Source organism: Natator depressus, chromosome 25 (assembly GCF_965152275.1).
Source record: "Natator depressus isolate rNatDep1 chromosome 25, rNatDep2.hap1, whole genome shotgun sequence".
In the NCBI taxonomy this organism is placed as follows: domain Eukaryota; kingdom Metazoa; phylum Chordata; order Testudines; family Cheloniidae; genus Natator; species Natator depressus.
The window spans coordinates 8,090,608-8,111,947 of NC_134258.1; the positions used below are offsets into that span (position 1 = coordinate 8,090,608).

The 21,340-nt window shown below is 59.1% G+C and overlaps 1 protein-coding gene across 4 annotated transcripts; it reads left to right on the forward strand.

Moving 5' to 3' along the window:
- The first annotated feature begins 8,240 nt into the window (after positions 1 to 8,240).
- CREB3L3 (cAMP responsive element binding protein 3 like 3) lies at positions 8,241 to 21,084 on the forward strand. 4 transcript variants are annotated; one of them, XM_074939550.1, is made up of 10 exons: positions 8,241 to 8,390; positions 11,809 to 11,945; positions 12,815 to 13,112; positions 14,776 to 14,894; positions 16,838 to 16,969; positions 17,764 to 17,870; positions 18,212 to 18,280; positions 18,727 to 18,811; positions 19,631 to 19,727; positions 20,542 to 21,084. In XM_074939550.1, exons 2-10 carry the CDS (start codon positions 11,811 to 11,813, stop codon positions 20,883 to 20,885), a joined length of 1,386 nt encoding a protein of 461 aa, XP_074795651.1. In that variant the 5' UTR covers positions 8,241 to 8,390; positions 11,809 to 11,810; the 3' UTR covers positions 20,886 to 21,084. The 4 variants fall into 4 exon arrangements, with proteins under 4 accessions (XP_074795651.1, XP_074795649.1, XP_074795650.1 ...); XM_074939548.1 differs by having other exon boundaries at positions 11,806 to 11,945; positions 16,835 to 16,969; positions 20,542 to 21,083; XM_074939549.1 differs by having other exon boundaries at positions 12,818 to 13,112; positions 16,835 to 16,969; positions 20,542 to 21,083.
- Positions 21,085 to 21,340: the final 256 nt, after the last annotated feature.

Here is a 21,340-nt window from a genome sequence, read left to right on the forward strand (position 1 = left end):
GCCCTACCCCCCGCGGGGCTCGGCGCGCCGCGCTACGCGAGGCCGGGGCTTTGCGGCCTGGCCGGGGAGGGGGCAGCGGAGGCCGGAGGGAGTCAGCGCGCGGGGCCGGGCTGCATCGCAGGCGGGGCGGCACCGGGGCGAGCCAGGCGGGGAGGGGCGGGCACTCCCGGCAGGGGCGGGCCGGCCGCGGCAGTCTCGCGAGAGCGCGCTCCCGGCGGCCAGGCGCGGCCCCGGGCAAGGCAGCTCTCGCCGGGGCCGCGCCTACAGGGGCGCGCAGGGAGGGGGGCGCGGGAGAGAGCGGGTGGGGCGGAGGGACGCGGCGATGGGAGGGGGAGTCTGGGGGAGGGGATGAGGGGGAAGGAGGGACGGAGTGGGGGTGGGGTGGGGCGGGGGGGATGAGGGGGGAAGGAGGGATGGGGTGAGGCAGGGTGGAGGGATGAGGCAGGATGGAGGGATAAGGGGATGGAGTAGGGTGGGAGGGATGATGGGGTCGAGGGATTCGGTGGGGAGGGATGGGGTGGAGGGACAGGGTGGGGAGGGGGGTCGAGGGATGAGGTGGGGAGGGACAGGGTGGGGGTGGAGGGATGGGGGGAAGGAAGGATGGGGTGGGGAGGGTGAAGGATGAGGCAGGGTGGAGGGATAAGGGGATGGAGTAGGGTGGGAGGGATGATGGGGTCGAGGGATTCGGTGGGGAGGGATGGGGTGGAGGGACAGGGTGGGGGTGGGGAGGGGGGTCGAGGGATGAGGTGGGGAGGGACAGGGTGGGGGTGGAGGGATGGGGGGAAGGAAGGATGGGGTGGGGAGGGTGAAGGATGAGGCAGGGTGGAGGGATAAGGGGATGGAGTAGGGTGGGAGGGATGATGGGGTCGAGGGATTCGGTGGGGAGGGATAGGGTGGAGGGACAGGGTGGGGGTGGAGAGGGGGTTCGAGGGATGAGGTGGGAAGGGATGGGGTGGGGGTGGAGGGATGGGGGAAGGAGGGATGGGGTGGGGAGGGGGTGAAGGGATGAGGCAGGGTGGAGGGATAAGGGGATGGAGTAGGGTGGGAGGGATGAGGGGGGTCGAGGGATTCGGTGGGGAGGGATGGGGTGGAGGGACAGGGTGGGGGTGGGGAGGGGGGTCGAGGGATGAGGTGGGGAGGGATGGGGTGGAGGGATAAGGGGATAGGGTAGAGGGATGGGCAGGGTAGGGAGGGGGTGGAGGGATAAGGGATGGAGTAGGGTGGGGATGAGGGGGTGGGGTGGGGGTAGGGAGGGATGAGGGGGAAGGAGGGATGGGGTGGGGTGGTGGATGAAGGGATGAGATAGGGTGGAGGGATAAGGGATGGAGTAGGGCGGGGATGGTGCGGTGGGGGATGGTGGGGTGGGGGGGATGGGGTCGGGGAGCTGGAGATGAGTGGGTAGGACTGGGTCGACAGAAGGTTGGTGGAAGTGGAAGGTCTGGGGGTTTGCGGAGTTATTAGCTGGGAATAAGGATTTCTATAACTTTAGTTTTCACCATGCAGCTTTCCCGGCGCTATCATCAATAATAAATCTTAGACGTTTTGGAGAAGTTGGAAGGCTGCAGTCAGACCCACCTTTCTGTTTGTCTATCATCCGTCTGTATGCCTAGCTACTCAGATGGCTCCCTGCCTCCAGAGCGTCTGAGTACTTCCTACGGGTTTTAAAACAGAAAGGACAGTCGCATTCTCTCTTTCTTCCTCCTCAGCCCATAGAACTAAGTGGATTCGTTTATAAATTCATATGAGTGTGAGAGAGAACGAGGGCAAAGTGATGATACCGCCTTTAGTTCTGACTCAGCATCGGGAGGACTCGAGGACCGCGCTCTCTGTAGATCAGTATGCTGCTACTGATCTTGGCTGCTCCCACATGCTGCAGAAGACGGATAACTCTCCCATCCTAGGTGTGTGATTTTATCCCAGTAGGTACAGATACCAGGGTGTTGGCTGAATTAGAAATCTAGGTAATAAATACATGATAAAAGAACTAATCATTATCAGTGAATCAGAACCAAGAATAGATTCCCTCATGACACACTCTCTAGTGATCAGCTCATGCTTCAAATCACAGTCTTGTGTCACCAGGTTGTTCTTCCTCCCTTCTTCCCAGTTCATCCCTGTGGTTGCCACCCAGGCCTGGGCTAACCAACTGGAAACCCCCCATCTGACGAGATGGCATTGTTTCATTGAGCAAAGGGCAATGTTCAGTCGCATAATTACATGCAGGCAATTAAAATCAAGTGCACTCCTGATCCTGGCAAACCCTGATAACCATATGTTGGTACCAGCGCCAAGTGGGCGAATTGCCAGCATCAGTTTTGACAGGTTGTGACCAAAAAAAAACCCAACCCCCAGCCCAAGTCACTTTCACATTTCTCCTCTTCCCGTTAATGCTATAACAGCCCCTCTGTGAGCTTCTGACTCCAACAAAATAGCAGATGAAATTCAGTTTTGATAAATGCAAAGTAAGGCACATTGGAAAACATAATCCCAAAATGATGGGGTCAAAATTAGCTGTTTCCACTCAAGAAAGAGATCTTGGAGTCATTGTGAATCATTCTCTGAAAACATCTGTTCAATGTGCAGCAGCAGTCAAAGAAGCTAACAGAATGTTAGGAACCATTAGGGAAGGGAGAGAGAAGACAGAACCTATCATAATGCCACTGCATAAATCTATGGTACGTCCTCACCTTGAATACGGCCTGCAGTTCTGGTTGCCCCATCTCAAAAAAGATATATTAGAATTGGAAAAAGTCCAGAGAAGAGCAACAAAAATGATTTGGGGTATGGAACAGCTTCCATATGAGGAGAGATTGAAAAGAGTGGGACTGTTCAGTTTAGAAAAGAGATGATTAAGGGGGGAGGGATATGAGAGAGGTCTATAAAATCATGAATGGTGCAGAGAAAGTGAACAAGGAAGTGTTATTTACCCCTGCACATAACACAAGAACCACGGGTCGCCCAATGAAATCAATAGGCAGTAGGTTTAAAACAAACATAAGGAAGTGCTACTTCACACAACACACAGTCAACCTGTGGAACTCATTGCAAGGGGATGTTGCGGAGGCCAAAAGTATGACTGGATTCAAAAAAGAATTAGATCAGTTCATGGAGGACAGGTCCATCAATGGCTCTTAGCCAAGATGGTCAGGGATGCAACCTCATGCTCTGGGTGTCCCTAAACCTCTGACTGCCAGAAGCTGGGACTGGATGACCAGGGATGAACCACTCAATAAATTGCCCTGTTTTGTTCATTCCCTCTGAAGCACCTGGCATTGGCCACTGTCGGAAGACAGGATACTGGGCTACATGGACCATAGGTCTGACCCAGTATGGCTGTTCTCATGTTCTCGTGCCTTCTGAGATCTGAACCCAGGGACCAGGAACACGGAGGAGCTAGAGAAGTACTGGCTTTGGCCTTGATTCTCCACTGCTGTACATCAGTTTCATCTGCACTGACATCAGTGGAGTGATGTCTGATTTACACTGGTGAAAATGAGGGGAGAATCAAGCCCCTTATCTTTGCTTTTGGGACCTCAGCTCTCTGGAGCTTCCTCCCTTTTGGTTCCAGAAGTCCCAGGGTGTCAGCCCCTTTTGATGAAAAATTTTACTTCTGGCCTTTGGCACAGTCCCTTGGTTTTACATCACAGCCCCTTGGTTTCCCATCTGGTTTGATCCAGATGTTTGTTTTGCCTTTAGGTCTCTTTACTACAAAGCTACTGGATACTTTTGTAGCTAGGAGAGCTGCAAAAATTAAGATGTGTTACAATAGAGCCCTGATTATTTGTTGTGGGAATGACACAAATTTGTGGATAATTAGGAGCTTGGTGAATTGGGGAAGCATAATCCAGCTGCATCTGCCCGAGATTGCTCGGCTTTTCAGCCTGCTGGGTAGTCAGATGGCCTTTCCACTGTGCTCAGGAACTAAGGATGTTGTGCAAACTACTGAAAACCCACTGAAATGCAGCCACCTCTGGGGTGGGATGCAGCTGCTGTATAACAGCAAACAACAATGCTACACAACAGCTCAGGACAGGAAGTGAAGGAGAATACAGTATCCACTGGACACTTTATGGGATATGTAGGGAGACCGAATAGAACTGCCTCTGGCTAGGAGCCTGCATTTAACAGTACAAATCTTGCAAAAAGCGTCAAGGGCTCTTTAATCACAAAGCCTGCAGGCCTTTGATTTTGCATTTCAGCTGAAAGACCTTTCCACTTCCAGTGACTTAAGGCATGAACTTTAAGGCATATGGGTGTTGGAGGCTGGCCAGCCATATATTCTAAATGCCTAGGGTGACCAGAGAGCAAATGTGAAAAATCGGGAAGGGGGCAGGGGGTAATAGGAGCCTATATAAGAAAAAGTCCCAAAAATTGGGACCATCTCTATAAAATCGGGACACCTATAAATGCCCTAAGCCTTTTTCTTTCTTCCTTATTCTCTGCTATGGGCGAAGAAGAAGGGATGCTATTGAGCACAGAGGTTCTCGAGTGAGATGTATAACTGAGCTTTAATCGACGCTGACTGCTAAGCATGGGCATCCCCACGGCACAGGCTATGCGCCCGAAGTCCAGGCCCAGCATGTGCCAGGCTCAGCAGCAAACCCAGGATGGAGGTGGGAGTCTCTTTGTTGGTTTTTCCACCATCCTGGTTGGAGGCCAGGGGAGGATGCCCCCAGCAGCCTGGATTTAGTTGCTCTTTGCTGCCATTATGTTCCAGGTCCCAGGCTCTCTAATAATTGTCATTTATTCCCCTAGCTGCCTCCTGCAGAATGTGAAGCTGAAACATGCGACCTTTGCACCAAGTGCCTTGGGTTCCAGTAACCCGGCAATAAAATCACACACCTGAGGACATTGCTCAGTGGAAGCTCCTGCCCCGATGCTATTGCATCACTGTGGGAGCTGACAGCACCTGGGGAACAGGATTTAAAAAATCACAACTTCTCGGGGAGCGGGGGTATGAACCTGTATGCTCCCACTAAGCAGGATTAGAGCTCTGTCTCTCTTCAGCGGTGGGGGAGCTCTGTGTACCCCCTGGACTGTTGCCCAAGAGAGCAGCCCCACATTCCCTCTTGGGAGTGATCTAAGGGGCCCTGAATTTGAATAGATCCTGTTTAGTCTTACGCCTTCCCTGCCAATATTGACTGGAATCTGCTTCCGAGCAGAGGCAGGCAGGAGCGTAATCTCTGAGATGGGATCAGTGGGTTTTGGGGGTGAGGCGATCTGCTAAACTCACCCTCCAGATCTGCCAAGCAGGTGCCTAGTGGGCAGTCTCCACTGTGTTCACCTGAGCGTGGCCGCTGGGCTTCAATCCCTAATCCCGCTCCCGTAAGGCCCGCTCCTGTGCACTGCTCCGCATCTCCCATGGGGTGCTGGGCGCCTGCAACTCCCTGGGACATCCACAGATGCTGAGGGCCTCCAATGCCTCTTAGGATCAGGCCATTGATTGCTAATCTGACGATGTTGTGCAATGAGATAACACCGCTAGACGCCAACCTTGCATCTCACTCATGGCCTTGCCCCCCCCGGCCCTGGCGCCTTGCGCCACACCCCAGTCATAAGGCTTCTTACTCATCTGGGCTTCGGGATCCCTCTGCTGGGACTCAGTCGGAGGGGATGCTGGTATATTTCTCCCCTTGCTCCCTTCCCAGCACTCCCCCCCACCACCCCTGAGGCACAATCAGGATCAATTGCCAAGTCTACTATTCCCCTGTGACAGCATGGAGCTGGGCTGGGCTGGCAACTGGCTATTACATCTCAGGCCTGGGCTTCCATGGCCCTTCTCTGACTTACCACATGACTGAGAGCAGGACCAGACCTTTGCTCTCCTAGCGCCAGACGGGAAGCACCGTAGCCACAGCCCAAAGCATCCACTTGCCCAGATTCGGAGGTTTCCGTGCGTGGTTTTTGGAAATGCCTCTGAAACAGGTGTTTCCCCCCTGTATGAGCACCGAAGGGCAAACCGGCACCATGCAATAACACCTCGTGAACATCTCCCACAATCTGCACCGAGAAAATCACCTTCCGGGCCACATCACTCCTCCCATTGCCCACCACACCAGCCGAAAATGTCCTCATCAGTCTAGGAGCTTCTCTGGCCCCTGTGGCTGCAGTAAACAGGCACCTGACAATTGTTTATTCTCCCAGCTCCCCTGGCAAATCTGTATCATTATCTCCACCTTACCTGGAAGTCTGTGGTAGCACCAGGATTTGAACCCAGATTCTCCAGAATCCAAGCCCCCAAGCCCGACCTTCCTCTCAACAGGCCCCCTCATCCCAGGCTGCACCTTGCACCTCATCTGCTACCATCTTTGCTCTCTGTTTATCGGCCAGCCTCAACACCCTGCTCATTTCCATAGAATCATAGAAGATTAGGATTGGAAGAGAGCATCCAGTCCAACCCCTGCTCACAGCTGGACCAATCCCCAACTAAATCATCCCAGCCATGTGACTTTGTCAAGCCGGGCCTTAAAAACCTCTAAGGTTGGAGATTCCACCACCTCCCTAGGGAACCCATTCCAGTGCTTCACCACCCTCCTGGTGACAGACTGTTTCCTAATATCCAACCTAGACCTCCCCCACTGCAACTTGAGACCATTGCTCCTTGTTCTGTCATCTACCACCACTGAGAACAGCCGAGCTCCATCCTCTTTGGAACCCCCCGTCAGGTAGTTGAAGGCTGCTATCAAATCCCCCCTCACTCTTCTCTTCTGCAGACTAAGTAAGCCCACTTCCCTCAGCCTCTCCTCGTAAGTCATGTGCCCCAGCCCCCTAATCATTTTCATTGCCCTCTGCTGGACTCTCTCCAGTTTGTCCACATCCCTTCTGTAGTGGGGGGCTGAAAACTGGGCGCAATACTCCAGATGTGGCCTCACCAGTGCCGAATAGAGGAGAATGATCACATCCCTCGAGCTGCTGGCAATGCTCCTACTAATGCAGCCCAATATGCCGTTAGCCTTCTTGGCAACACGGGCACACTGCTAACTCATATCCGGCTTCTCGTCCACTGTAATCCCCAGGTCCTTTTCTGCAGAACTGCTGCTTAGCCAGTCGGTCCCCAGCCCATAGCAGTTCATGGGATTCTTCTGTCCTAAGCACAGGACTCTGCACTTGTCCTTGGTGAACCTCATCAGATTTCTTTTGGCCCAAACCTCCAATTTGTCTAGGTCACTCTGGACCCTATCCCTACCCTCCAGCATATCTACCTCTCCCTGCAGCTTAGTGGCATCCGCGAACTTGGTGAGGGTGCAATCCATCCCATCCTCCAGATCATTAATGAAGAAGTTGAACAAAACCGGCCCCAGGACAGACATGGAACAGACCCATCAAAAAACAGACTGCTCTATGAAGTTCAGGACGTGTGGCCTGTCTCCTCTGATTTCCAGTGTGACCATTACTTTAGTATCTGGGGAACATGGTAAGCTCAGCCACTGAATTACTGGGGAGAACAGCTATCGTCCCATATACAAGAGGCCTGATTGTGCTGTCACTGATGCTGGTGTAAATCTGGAGTGACTCCATTAAAGTCAATGTCCAGGCAGTAGAAGAGAGAGCCAGGTCAGACCCCAGGATGTTAGTTCCGCCCATTCCATCACCTGGTACCATATGGGAATTTTGCCCACTGAGGGAGAAAGAAGACAAAGCAGGATAATAACTTTCTACTCCTTAGAGGTTTACATCCATTGATCGCAAAGTGCTTAAGAAGGTAAGTACCATTATCCCCATTTCACAGGTGGGGAAACCAAGGCACGGAGGTTCGGTGACTTGGACCAATGTCACACAGCAAGTCAGGGCCAGAGCTGGGGGTAGAACCTAGGACTCCAGGTGTCCTGTCCTGTGCCCTGGCCTCAGAAGGCCAGAAAGGCAGCTCAACGTGTTTATGATACGGGATAAGATAAGGGCACGAGTCCAAGACAACGTCTTCCAAATGCCCCAGGATTATTTCTGACACCCAGAAAATGTGTTTAGTGCTGATGCGTTGGTCTAGCAAAAGGGAAATCGTTCCTGAAAGTGGGTGAGAGTTCACAGAGAGATGGAGCGGGCTGGGACTTTGCACCGCCGGGCCCAGTGCCCACCCCGGCTTGGAGAACAACAGAAACATCTTGGTAATAGTTACCCAGCTCCCCCCAGCCATTACCGCTCCCCTCTAGCTGTCAATCAGCACAGAGCCCTTCGCCCCGCTGTCCAATCAGAACTGGGGAGGGTTTTGCAATCTTTGACCTTATTTCTGCTCGGTTGGAGTTTAAACTTTGCCACTGAGTGAAAGAAGCTTTGGGGAGAAGCAGAGAGAGAGAAAAGATACATCCCAGCCACCAGCACTTCCAGGGGTTCGCCGGGAACCCCCAGTTCACATCAGCAGAGGCCCTTGGAGTGGGACTTGGCTATAGACAAAGGTGAGTTCATGGGCTAATTCCTCCAGAAATCTGTCCTTTCTGTGTCTTTTCCTAGCAGCCCTACGTCTGGCTATCAGTGCAGCACAAACAACAGGACAAAGGTCGGGACAGGGGACAGAGCAATCTACTGGCCAAAAACTGATTTAATAACAACCAATTGCTGTTAATAGCATATTAATTAGCAACTTCCCACCCAGACTCAAGCAGCTACCTTAGAAGGTCGGCCTCAGGTTGGGGTGGGGTTTTTTCCATTATATTTTTCAAACTTGTCATCAGACACTGGTATTTGGCATCTCCACTGTAAGCATTGAGTCCAGATCCAGTCACTGAATATTCGTCCAACACCTATAAAATGTGATTAACTGGTACCTGTTTGTTTCTTAGGGCCAGAATTTTCACAACAAATGGGTCGTAGGTGGTATGATACAAATGAATCATCACCACTCCCCATTTGGGCCCCCAGCTAAGTATCCAGATTTTCACAAGAGCTCAGCTGGCCCTTTGTAGCAAACAGGGACAGCTGGGGGTTAAGATCTGGAATATCTGTCCTGAATTTAAGTACCTCGACAGGAGCTGAGCTCTTTTGAAAATCTGACCTCGTAGCAACAGAACGCGCCTGGCTGGCATCCGATGAAGTGAGCTGTAGCTCACGAAAGCTTATGCTCAAATAAATTTGTTAGTCTCTAAGATGCCACAAGTCCTCCTGTTCTTTTTGCGAATACAGACTAACACGGCTGCTCCTCTGAAACCTGGCTGGGAACTGATTTTTTGGGTACCCGCAAAAGATTTCAATGAAAACAAAACAAGAGTTTGTCAAGATTTGCCGTCCGAAGTTTTCGCCAAACTGAAACATTTTTGGCCAGCCAAACTCCAACCAAAACCGTTGGGTTTGTGGCCAAGCAAAATGATTCAGTGTCTGAAGAGGGAAAGGTTTTCAGGTTTTTCAACAAAGGCCCCCAAATTTCTTCAAAATTGGCCCTTTCCCAAGGGAAAGCTGTTTGGCATCGGAAAAACGTTTGGAAGGAAACACATCATCACCGTTACTACAGAGCCCAAGGGCTGCGTTTGCAGAAATAAAGAATTAACGGGCCACGGTTTGCTTTAGGCTGGGGTAGACTGGGAGGAGCTCTGCAGTGCGCCTGATCCTCCTTGGCCCTGTGCTGGCCCCGTGCAGGTGCAATTCCACCCATTTCAGATTCCTCCCGGTGTACGACACAAGCGAACGCAGAGGCAGCCCCCTCAGCTCTGGATTTGCACCATGGAAATGAGAGCCCAAGTTAGGGGCAGATTTGGCTAAAATCAAGTGTAAGATCAGGTTCACATCTGCTGTCCCCTCCCCAAGGTCAGCCAGCTCCTGCCCCTGGAGGGGGACGGACCCAAAGTCAAGTAGCTGTTTTCCGGCTCTCTGTGGAGGCGGGGGTGTCAGCTGAGAGGCACTCAACTTGATCCCACCTCCTGTGCACCCTGCGGGCAGCCCCAGAACCCTGTGGAGGGCCATGCTATGGGGCAAAAGAAAATTTACAGCCACGAAATCACCCCAGTTCTGTAGCTGTGGAGTGAGTCCCAGGCAGGGGTCAGCTCAGAGGTTCCTGGTTACCAGGAAACAATTAGTTGCTCATTATTTCAGATGGGCACCGAGTGAGCCCATCACACAGCCCTGGGCCTCTGGCTCATTCCTTCCCCTTCTTCCGCTGCCCAGTCCCCTCTCCTCTTAACCTCCCAAAGCCAGCCGCTAACACCTCCCACTCCTCTGTCCACCTCCATCTGCTCTGGCAGCCTCAGGGGCCACCAGAAAGGACTCGGCAGGCCGAGGACCATCCTATGGGTGCAAGCCGTGGCCTGGGATGTGGCAAGGGTGCTCCAGGTTTCAGGGCCTCTTGCTTTGCCTCTCAGAGCCCAGCCAAGTTTGGGTGCTTTGGACACTTCTCTCCAGCCAGGGGCCCTCTCCCCGCGGCTGGGACGGTCCCGTCCTCTAAGTCAGTGGTGCCTCCTGACAACCAGCCTTTGGGGGCTTGCCAGCACCATCTTCTTGTCTCCAGGGGCTCAGCAAGGGGGATTCGCATGCGCAGGAGGGAGTCTGGCATCTGCCCATTTCCAGAGACTCGCTGTATGGAGAATAGCTGATCTCCGGGGATCTCACAGGGTGAAGCCCCCATGCTTGGAGCAGTTTGGAGGGACCTTTATTAGTCACCAGCTTGGCCCTGGGGCCTCCCTCCTGCATGGCAGAGACGGGGGTAGTGGAGAGGCTCAAAGCTATCAAAATGCCAACCCCTGCCCAACAGAGTGGTGCAAAGCAAGAGAATAGACCATAGCCACTTAGGACTTATTGGGTGTCCCTGCGCTGCTCCCCACAGCCCCTGGGAACTCCAGCATAGCAACAGGGAGAGAACTTGGCTATGCAATGACAGTTCCTGTCTCTTAAGCTAATGGAGAATCTCCCTTCGGTGCTGGCAGTATAGGGGCTATGAAACACAGACCAGGTGTTTGGATTTCCTCCATTAGAGGGTACTGGTGCGCACATATGCACACACACACACACAAAGACACGCCCCCCCAGCCACTTGTTTGTGTCTACACAACAGCCAAGATTTTCAGCAGTGACTAGCAACTTTGGGTGCCCCACCTGAGACACTTTAAAGGGCCTGACAGTCAGAGGGGCGGGTGAAAAGCAGCCCCCTTTATGGTGACCTAAGTCAGCCCCCCAGAATCACTCCTCCCCCCTTGGGAAATAGTGGCCTCTCTTTCCCTAAGCGTGGGCCCCAAGGGAGCCGCCCAGGGCCAGCCCCTGCCTACGCTACGCTGGGGAAGCACTGTAATGTTGTTCCCGCCCAGCTGGAGGCGCTGCTGGAGGCAGCCAGGGCAGTCGCAGGGATTCAGACGGCGAGAAAAGCTGGAGGTTCAGAGTCCAGCAGTAAATGTGGCTCCGGTCAGGCTGGGCAGGGGCAGGGGCAGGGGCGGGGGCGGGGGCGGGGGCGGGGGGGGGAGATTCTAGGAAGCGGCAATAAACCCAGCCGCAGAGGCCTGGTGAGGCTCCCTGGCCAATGCTGAGGGGAGGGGAAAGAACCGGAACGCTCCCCACTCCCCCGGGACTCCGCCCCCACTTCTGGGCCTGGGGGCAGGGCTGGCGGGGGGGAGGGAATCCCCATCCCAAGGCTGGGGGGGGACACAGCACGTGCCAGGCAACGAGCTGATGAAACAGAGAGAAGAGGAGCTGGGGTGGGAAAATGGTTCCCCAGGGCAGGCAGGGCAGGAGGGATTCCCCCTCCCATCCCAGCTCTCACTATATCCCGAGCTCCCCACTGAGCCCCCCCTCCCAGGTCTCTGCTCCCCAAGCTCTCTGCTGAGACCATCCCAGCTCTGCACCCCGGAGTGCCCAGGGAGCTGGCCTGGCCATACAGCACCATCTCTCCCGCAGCAGACATGGCCTCCAGCTGCCAGATGGGCAGCATCAACGGCCTGGAGCTGCTGGACCTGCTCTTTGACCGCCAGGACGGGATCCTCCGGAACGTGGAGTTCGGGGGCCGCTCGGCCGGCTGGCCTGGGCCAGAGCAGAGCGTGAGTTCCCCTCCCCCAGAGTTGGGGCCAGCGCGGGAGGCAGGGGCATGGGGCTCGTAGTGCTAACAAGGGGAACACTGGCCCTGGCTCCTGACCCGGGGTTCCCCAGGGACCCCTCTGCCTGGGAGGCCAACAAGTCACTGACCAATCAGACCAGTGCAGACCACTAGTGCTGGGAGGGAGGCCCACCCCACCCTCTCCCCTGGGTGCACTGGGGTCCCCACCCTCTCCCCTGGGTGCACTGGGGTCCCCACCCCATGCACTAGTGCCAGGAGCCCCTCCCCACCCTAGTGCACTGGGGTCCCCACCCTCTCCCCTGGGTGCACTGGGGTCCCCACCCCATGCACTAGTGCCAGGAGCCCCTCCCCACCCTAGTGCACTGGGATCCCCACCCCCTCCCCTGGGTGCACTGGGATCCCCACCCCATGCACTAGTGCCAGGAGCCCCGCCCCACCCCTGGGTCCACTGGGAACCCCACCCCCTCCCGTGGGTGCACTGGGATCCCCACCCCATGCACTAGTGCCAGGAGCCCCGCCCCACCCCTGGACCCACTGGGAACCGCACCCCCTCCCGTGGGTGCACTGGGATCCCCACCCCATGCACTAGTGCCAGGAGCCCCTCCCCACTCCTGGGTCCACTGGGATCCCCACCCCATGCACTAGTGCAAGGAGCCGCTCCGCACCCTGGTGCACGGGGAACCCCACCCATGCACTAGTGCCAAGAGTCCTAGTCCCAGCCCAACCCCCGCCCCAGGCTGGCTCACGCTCTGGCAGGGCGTGGCCATGGGCAGCCAGATGCCCTCCTCCATGCCAGGCTTCCCCCTCCCGTGGGTGACTCGTCTCCTGGGCCCATTTCCGTCTCGTCTCCAGCAGCTGCCCGGTGCCCAGGAGAACGAGGATTTCCTCAGCTCCATCCTGGGCTCGGGGGACTCCTGCTCCGACTCCCCGACCTGGTCCCCTGCAGCCAGTGACAGCGGCATCTCCGAGGACCCGAACTCAGACCAGCTCGACAGCCCCCAGCACTACGTGCCCACAGGCAGCCCGGAGGGCTACTCGGATGCGGGGCCCGGAGAGCCGGCGTACCCCTACCGGGAGTCCTCCCGGGCCCAGCCTGCTCCCAGCCTGCCTGGGGCTGACGTGCGGGACGCTGAAGTCTCCATAGACCTTGGTGAGTTCAGGGGTGGAGCTGGAGCTGGGGGGGCTCAGTGGGGAGCCCGGGGTGAAGGGAGCTGGGGGGGGTCAGCGGGGAGGCCGGGGTGCAGGGCTGGGGGGAGTCCTGCACCGGGGGGGGCCCAAACAGGTGTGCACGCAGCGGGGGCTGAGCTGGGGGGGGGCTCAGTGGGGATCGCAGAGTGCAAAGCTGCGGGGGTCAGTGGGGAGCCCGGGGTGCAGGGCTGGGGGGGGGTCGTGCACCGGGGGGGGCCCAGACGGGTGTGCATGCAGCGGGGGCTGAGCTGGGGGGGGCTCAGTGGGGATCCCAGGGTGCAGAGCTGGGGGGGGGTCAGCGGGGAGCCCGGGGTGCAAGGCTGGGGGGGGGTCATGCACCGGGGGGGCCCAGACGGGTGTGCACGCAGCGCGGGCTGAGCTGGGGGGGGGGCTCAGTGGGGATCCCAGGGTGCAGAGCTGGGGGGGGGTCAGCGGGGAGCCCGGGGTGCAAGGCTGGGGGGGGTCATGCACCGGGGGGGCCCAGACGGGTGTGCACGCAGTGCGGGCTGAGCTGAGGGGGGGGCTCAGTGGGGATCCCAGGGTGCAGAGCTGCGGGGGTCAGCGGGGAGCCCGGGGTGCAGGGCTGGGGGGGGTCGTGCACCAGGGGGGGGCCCAGACGGGTGTGCATGCAGCGGGGGCTGAGCTGGGGGGGGCTCAGTGGGGATCCCAGGGTGCAGAGCTGGGGGGGGTCAGCGGGGAGCCCGGGGTGCAGGGCTGGGGGGGTCGTGCACCGGGGGGGGGCCCAGACGGGTGTGCACGCAGTGCGGGCTGAGCTGAGGGGGGGGCTCAGTGGGGATCCCAGGGTGCAGAGCTGCGGGGGTCAGCGGGGAGCCCGGGGTGCAGGGCTGGGGGGGGTCGTGCACCGGGGGGGGGCCCAGACGGGTGTGCATGCAGCGGGGGCTGAGCTGGGGGGGGGCTCAGTGGGGATCCCAGGGTGCAGAGCTGGGGGGGGTCAGCGGGGAGCCCGGGGTGCAAGGCTGGGGGGGGGTCATGCACCGGGGGGGCCCAGACGGGTGTGCACGCAGCGCGGGCTGAGCTGAGGGGGGGGCTCAGTGGGGATCCCAGGGTGCAGAGCTGCGGGGGTCAGCGGGGAGCCCGGGGTGCAGGGCTGGGGGGGTCGTGCACCGGGGGGGCCCAGACGGGTGTGCACGCAGCGCGCGCTGCGCTCCCCTTCCCGAGCGCACAAGCCCGTCCGTGGAACTGCGGCGCGGGTGGATCTTCCCGGTAGCGCCGCGAGTCGCCAGCAGATGGCGGTAAATCCCGCTGGTCGCAGCACAGCGGGGAACCTGCGGCCGGAGCAGGTTGGGGGGAGCTGGGGGTGGGGGTCTGGCAGCTGGAGCCCCCCAAGTCCCGGGCTCAGCTCCACACTGGGGGCCTGATGCTCCCTCCCCCTCCCCCGCGTGTCGTGTGGTGACTCGCTCCCACGGGGCGCGGCAGGAGCCCGGGGCCCGGCAGGCCCAGCAAGGGGCCCGGCAGCAGAGGAGAGGGAGCGAGGGGGAGTCCTGCAAGGGGTGGAGGGGATTGAGGCCCGGACAGCAGGACTGACGCCCCGACCAGGACGCCAGTCGGCTGGCCCAGGGCACCGATCACACTGACCCCGCGTCTCCCCTTGTCCTTCCTCCCAGACATGTGGAATCCTGGGTTTTTCTTGGAGAAGAGTCACGACCTGCCTGCTCCCGCTCAGATCGCAGCTTCCTGCACCCTGACGGTGAAGGACCTGCTGCTGTCCAGCAGCTGTGAGATGGTGAGGGCCTTGCATTCCACCTGCCCATCCCCAGGCACTCTCCATCCATCCACCTGTCCCCCGTCCGTCCATCCATCCATCCACCTGTCCACCTGTCCCCACCCACTATCCATCCATCCCTCCGTCCATCCATCCACCCATCCCCACCCACTATCCATCCCCCCATCCATCCACCTGTCCCCCGTCCGTCCATCCATCCATCTGTCCACCCGTCCCCACCCACTATCCATCCATCCCCCTGTCCATCCATCCATTCCCATCCACTCTCCATCCATCCACTTGTCCACCCATCCCCACCCACTATCCATCCACCTGTCCCCCGTCTGTCCATCCATCCATCCATCCACTTGTCCACCCATCCCCACCCACTATCCATCCCCCCATCCATCCACCTGTCCCCCGTCTGTCCATCCATCCATCCATCCACTTGTCCACCCATCCCCACCCACTATCCATCCCCCCATCCATCCACCTGTCCCCCGTCTGTCCATTCATCCATCCATCCACTTGTCCACCCATCCCCACCCACTATCCATCCTCCATCCATTCACCTGTCCCCCTGTCCATCCATCCATCCATTCCCATCCACTCTCCATCCATCCACTGGTCCACCCATCCCCACCCACTATCCATCCTCCATCCATTCACCTGTCCCCCTGTCCATCCATCTATCCATTCCCATCCACTCTCTATCCATCCACCTATCCACCTGTCCCCACCCACTATCCATCCATCCCCCCGTGCATCCATCCTCCCATCCTCACCCACTATCCATCCCCACATCCATCCACCTGTCCCCCCGTCCATCCATCAGTCCATCTGTCCACCTGTCTCCACCCACTATCCATCCATCCCCCCATCCATCCATCCATCCATCCATCCATTCCCATCCACCCTCCATCCATCCATCTGTCCACCCGTCCCCACCCACTATCCATCCATCCATCCTCCCCAATCTCACTGTATCCATCCATCCACCTCTATATCCTCCCTCCATCCATCCATCCATCCCCACCCAGTTTCCATCCATCCTCTCCAACCTCTCTGTATCCATCCACCTGTCCACATCCATCCATCCTTCCCCATTTGCTCTGTAATTACTGGCTTACAGGAGGTCAGGCCCAAAGAACCCAATTCTCTCTTGCCCTGCATCTTGTGCAGTCACTTGCACCCATGCAAAGGGATGTAAAATGTCCCCAGAGCAGAGTGGGGCGTTTTCCAGCCCCTGGGCCCTGTTGGACACGACAGCAGGAGCTGCAGGGCAATGGTGAACTGGGTCAACCGTGTTAATTAGGGGGTTGAAAGTTGGGCGTAGATAACCCTCGTTGGGGCTGGGTGGAGGGCAAGCTGGGACTGTGAAAAGCTTCCTCCCCTGGGGGCAGTGCCCGAGGACCTGAGTCCATTCCCGTCATATCTCTGCTATTCCAGGCCCGTCCCCCCCAGCCCTGCCAGTGCCCCTCAATCCTGACCCTGCAGCCCTGTCCCCAGCTATTCCAGCCCACCCCCCAGCCCTGCCAGTGCCCCTCAATCCTGACCCTGCAGCCCTGTCCCCAGCTATTCCAGCCCACCCCCCAGCCCTGCCAGTGCCCCTCAATCCTGACCCTGCAGCCCTATCCCCAGCTATTCCAGCCCACCCCCCAGCCCTGCCAGTGCCCCTCAGTCCTGACCCTGCAGCCTTGTCCCCAGCTATTCCAGGTCTGCCCCCGCCCCCCAGCTCTGCCAGTGCCCCTCAATCCTCACCCTGCAGCCTTGGACTTTTCTGACCCTCCCCAAATCTCTGGTTCACTTGGAGGTCTGCAGAGGGGTCAGGTGGGCTCGCCCTGCCCCCTGGGATGGTCCCCCCAGCTGGGGGGTGGCTTTGTGGCCGGGCTCTTGCAGCAGAACGGGGGCGGGGGGGCCAGGCGCTTCCAGGGGGTCCCACATTGGTTCCACTCACGCAGCAGCAGCAGCTGATGACCCCAGCGCTGCTGAGACAAGGTCCCGGGCACTGCCAGGAGCTGGCGCTGACGGAGGACGAGAAGAAGCTGCTGGCCAAGGAGGGGGTCACGCTGCCCACCCAGCTGCCCCTCACCAAGGTAAGGAGAGGCCAAGGGACGGGATCCCCCTGGGTCACCGTTACAGCTGAGCCGTATCCTTCCTGTGCCTGGAGAGCCAGCTGGGTCGGCGTGGAGGGGATGGGGGGCATGGAGGGCCCATGGGGCGGGGGGTCCCTGCTGGGCTCATTGTGGACTCAGCCGTAGGTTCTGGCCTGCTGTTGGCTCCTGGACCAAATCCAGGCCTGGCGTAGGCCACGGCAGTGCCACCGACTCCAGTGGTGTGCTGGTACCCGCTTACCCCAGGGTTGAATTGGACCCCAGCGAGGGCCTGGGGGAGTGGAGGAGCCTGGCGGCGGGGGATGGTGGTGGTGAGGGAATGGGCCGTGGGGGTGGGTTGTAGGACAGGTCTTGGTGGATGCCTAGGCCCTGGGGGAAGCGGGTTGTTCACACAGGGGAGATCAGCCCTGGGGGGCTAGGGGAGGGAGAGCGGCGGGGCCGGCTTGTTCGCAATCCCCAGAACCTGCCCTCCCCGCTAGGCCATCTCAGCTGGGGGGGTTTGGTTAGAGCCCAGCACGAGGAGTCAGAACTCCTGGGTCCTAACCACTGGGGGGCCTTGAGCAAGTCTCCTCCCCTCTTGGTGCCTCAGTTTCCCACCTTGGTGGGAGGTCAGGTAACTGCTCCCTGCAGAGCATTCCAGCACCCCCAGCGAGAGGCGCACAGTAGTATCTATTCTCCAGGGCCACAGGGTGATGGGCTGTGGGGCTGGGAAGGACCCCAGTCAGGGAGTCCCACCCCCAGCGCTGTGGTCCAGGCTCTGCCCTTCTCTCCGGCAGTATGAGGAGCGGGTGCTGAAGAAGATCCGGAGGAAGATCCGCAATAAGCAGTCGGCTCAGGAAAGCCGGAAGAAGAAGAAGGAGTATATCGATGGGCTGGAAAGCCGGTGAGACCCCAGCCACTCGCTCCACACCACAGAGCAGGAGCTGCCTGCCTCAGGCTGGCACCGGCTGTCTCCGGGCCCCAATCCCCTGTGCCCTGCACCTCACGCAGTCATTTACTGCTGAGCCACGGGGGCAAAAAGCCCCTGGGCTGGGATGTTGGCGGTGCAGGCTCGGGCCCGCTCTCTAGAGAGGCGGGAACCTGCTTCATGCCGATCCCTCGTTCCCATCCAGCCCTGCCCTCCGCGGTGCCATCTGTGCCCCCACACCCCATCTCTGCCCCCCTCCCCCCCGTTCCCGGCTCAGCCCGCCACCGGCTCACGCCTCCTCCCGGTTCCCCCCCCAGGATGTCGGCCTGCACGGCGCAGAACCAGGAACTGCAAAGGAAGTTGCTGCACCTGGAGAAGCAGAACTCGTGAGTCCGGCCCCCAGCTCCCTGCTGCCGGGGGGGATGGGGGCGCTGCCTGTCTCCCCCTTAACCTGAATAACCGGGTGATCCGGCTGCAAAACAGAGCCCCAGAGAGCCCAGGGGAGGCCTCCCCCAGCATCCCTGGAAGTGAAAGCTACCCAGAGCCCCCCTGGAGACCCGCCTCGGCCATCAGGGCAGGCTGGGTCCCTACACTCGTCCCTGGGGCTGCGAACAGAGATGGGCCCAAGTCGCCCACTTCAGCCCTGCTGCCCCCTGGTGCCTGGCAGTGTGGGGCAGGTGCCATTTGCGTCGGGGGCTTTGGTCCAGGCTGCTCTCTAGTTCTAAGTGCCCTGAGGGATGGGTCTGCCCCTGGGGGGTCCAGGCTGCGCCCCACGGGGGGCAGTGCCCCCCCATTCAGCGCCTGCCTCTGACCGGGTCTTTTCCACGTCCAGGTCCCTTCTGGAGCAGCTGAGGAAACTCCAGACCCTCGTGGTGCAGTCGACTAACAAAGCCGCCCAGACGGGGACCTGCATCGCGGTGCGTGGAGATCTCTTGCCCTTTGCTCCCTTCTCTGCAGATGCCCCCAACGGGGGCTGGGCTTAGGGGAGCGGAGGGGAGGGGGCTCTGCTGGGCAAGACCTCCTGGGCCCCATCCATCTCCCTTCCCCCCACTGCCTCCATGTAGCCACAAGACCCCTATTCCCGTGGAGGGGTCCGGCTCGGCAGCAGCTGGGGGCTGCACCTGCATCCCCAGCTCTGCCATTGCCTCCGTGTTGGGGGTGGGCTTTGTCATGGTCTGGCTCCATGGAGCTTCGCTCCCCCCATTGCTGCTGGCCACAGGATGGCGCTCTGACACCACGGGAACGGGCACAGACAAGGAAGGGTAGATGGACAGGCCGACAGACACACATCGGAGAGTGTGTGGGGCCCGATAGAGAGTCAGACGGACGTGGGATGAATGGGGATAGAAAGAGAGAGAGACAGACAGAGGTATGAATGGGGATGGATGGCTGGACGACAGACAGATGGGTATGAATGGGGATGGATAGACGGACAGGCAGACAGAGGGGTACAAATGGAGATGTATAGCTAGACAGACATTAGGGTATGAGTGAGGATGGATGGATGAACAGACAGGGGTATGGATGGATAGACAGAGGATGGGGATGGATGGACAGACAGACATTGGGGTATGAATGGGGATGGAAATACACAGACACAGACCCATGACCTGCTCCCAGTGTCCCTAGAGAAGTTGAGGTCCCCTGGCTGGTACCCACATTCCCCTCCTCTTGCCCCCCAGGAGACTGTGGCTATCAGGGGGGGCAGCTGACATCTCTCTCCCTCTGGCTCGCAGGTGCTGCTGCTCTCCTTCGCCCTGATCGTCTTCCCCTCCATCAGCCCCTTCGCCCCCAGTAAAGCGGAGCCGGAAGGTGACTTTGGGCCGGTGAGAGGTATGTGCTGGTAATGTGCAGAATGCAGTGGGAGTCCAGGGGTCCACAACATGCCGGCTGCTCCCTGGGAGCTGAGGGGTCCTGCACACACCTACTTGCAACGGATGGTGTTGCGGTTAAGGTCTGGGAGACAGGACAGCCAGTTTTCAAGCCCAGCTCTGCCATGACTCGCTGAGTGACCAAGGCACTGTCCCCAGGTCCATGCCTCAGTTTCTCAGTATGTAACAGCAGGAGGATAGTGATGTGAGACGACATCGGTGGAGGGGTAAGCAGGGCTGAAGTTAAGCCCTTGTCCACAGGCAGTACCCCTGCCCCCGCCATTCAGGAGCTGGACTGGGAATCTGACGTCTTTAATTAAAATTCTCCTGGCACTTGTTTTTTTTGCAGTGTCCAGTCTGAATGCCAACCTGGGTAACCCTGCCTTCCTAACTGCCCCATGGAGTTTTGACTAGACATTGGTTCTTTTTCATTCCTGGCGCCGCAGATCACTGCGGCATTGCTGCGAGCTATAACGCAGTCGCCGCATCCCACCCCAGAGGTGGCTGCATTTCAGCACTGGGGGAGCGCGATCCCGGGGCAGCATTGCCATACGCTATTACGCAGCTGTCCGGTTCCACCCCAGAGGTGGCTGCATGGTAGTGCTGGGTGGAGCACTTTCCGTGCCCCGTAAAGAACGATCGGGTGCAGCATGATTCTCACAACTTATGGGGGAAGGGCGGGGGGCAGGAGGGGTCCTGCTGAATGGTGCTGGGTGGCTAGCACTGGGAGATGCCCCACTGATCGGGCTTGTGCCCCCTCCGCCACCCCGTGGCAGTGTTTTCCAGGTCTCTCCATAACGATGCCTCCTCCCGGGTGGTCTACGCACTGATGAAGGATGGCGCCGAGAGCCCCAAGGAGCCGGAGAAGCCCGTGTGGACGGAGTACGCCGGCGAGGCCCAGAGCGAGCCCCAGGGAGTCCTCCGCAAATTCCTCAGCAGCCACGTGCCCGCCAGGCCCCGGGCAGAGGCTCCGCCAGCCAACGGGACGGGGGCCCTGCCGCAGGACGGACACTCAGACTTGGAGGCGCTCAATCACGATGGCCCCATCGCGGCCTCGCTGGCCTGGACAGAGCCCAGCCAGCCCAGCCAGGTGTGGCTGGAGCCAGCTGAGGAGCTGTGAATGCCCCCCGCCGTCTCCCCCACGCCCGGCCAGCCACGGAGCGAGGGCGTGAGCGGGAGGGCTGGGAGCCGCTGGCCAGGACCCCAGCCGGGGGGCACTGACGGGAGTGCTGCCCTCGGGGGCCTGCCCGGGGTGGGGATGGGGCAGAGCGCGCGTGATGAAAGAGTGAGAGAGAAGGGGGGGGTAAAAAGAGGGGGAGCATCTGGCTCCTTGGAGGCTCCAGCATTCGTCTGGGAGGGGAGCCTGGCCCCTGGGCAGCTGCCGTTTCACCCAGCACAGGGCTGCAGGGGAACAAGGCTATCCGGCCCCAATCAGCCTTCCACCCCCCCGGGCTGGGGCACGGTCCCTGCCTAAGTGTGGGGCTCCCGCCCGGTCCCCTGTAGATTCCATGGGCTGGGAGGTTTCCCTGCTAATTGTCTGACATTTCCCCTTTCCGCCCGTCTGGGACTGCAGAC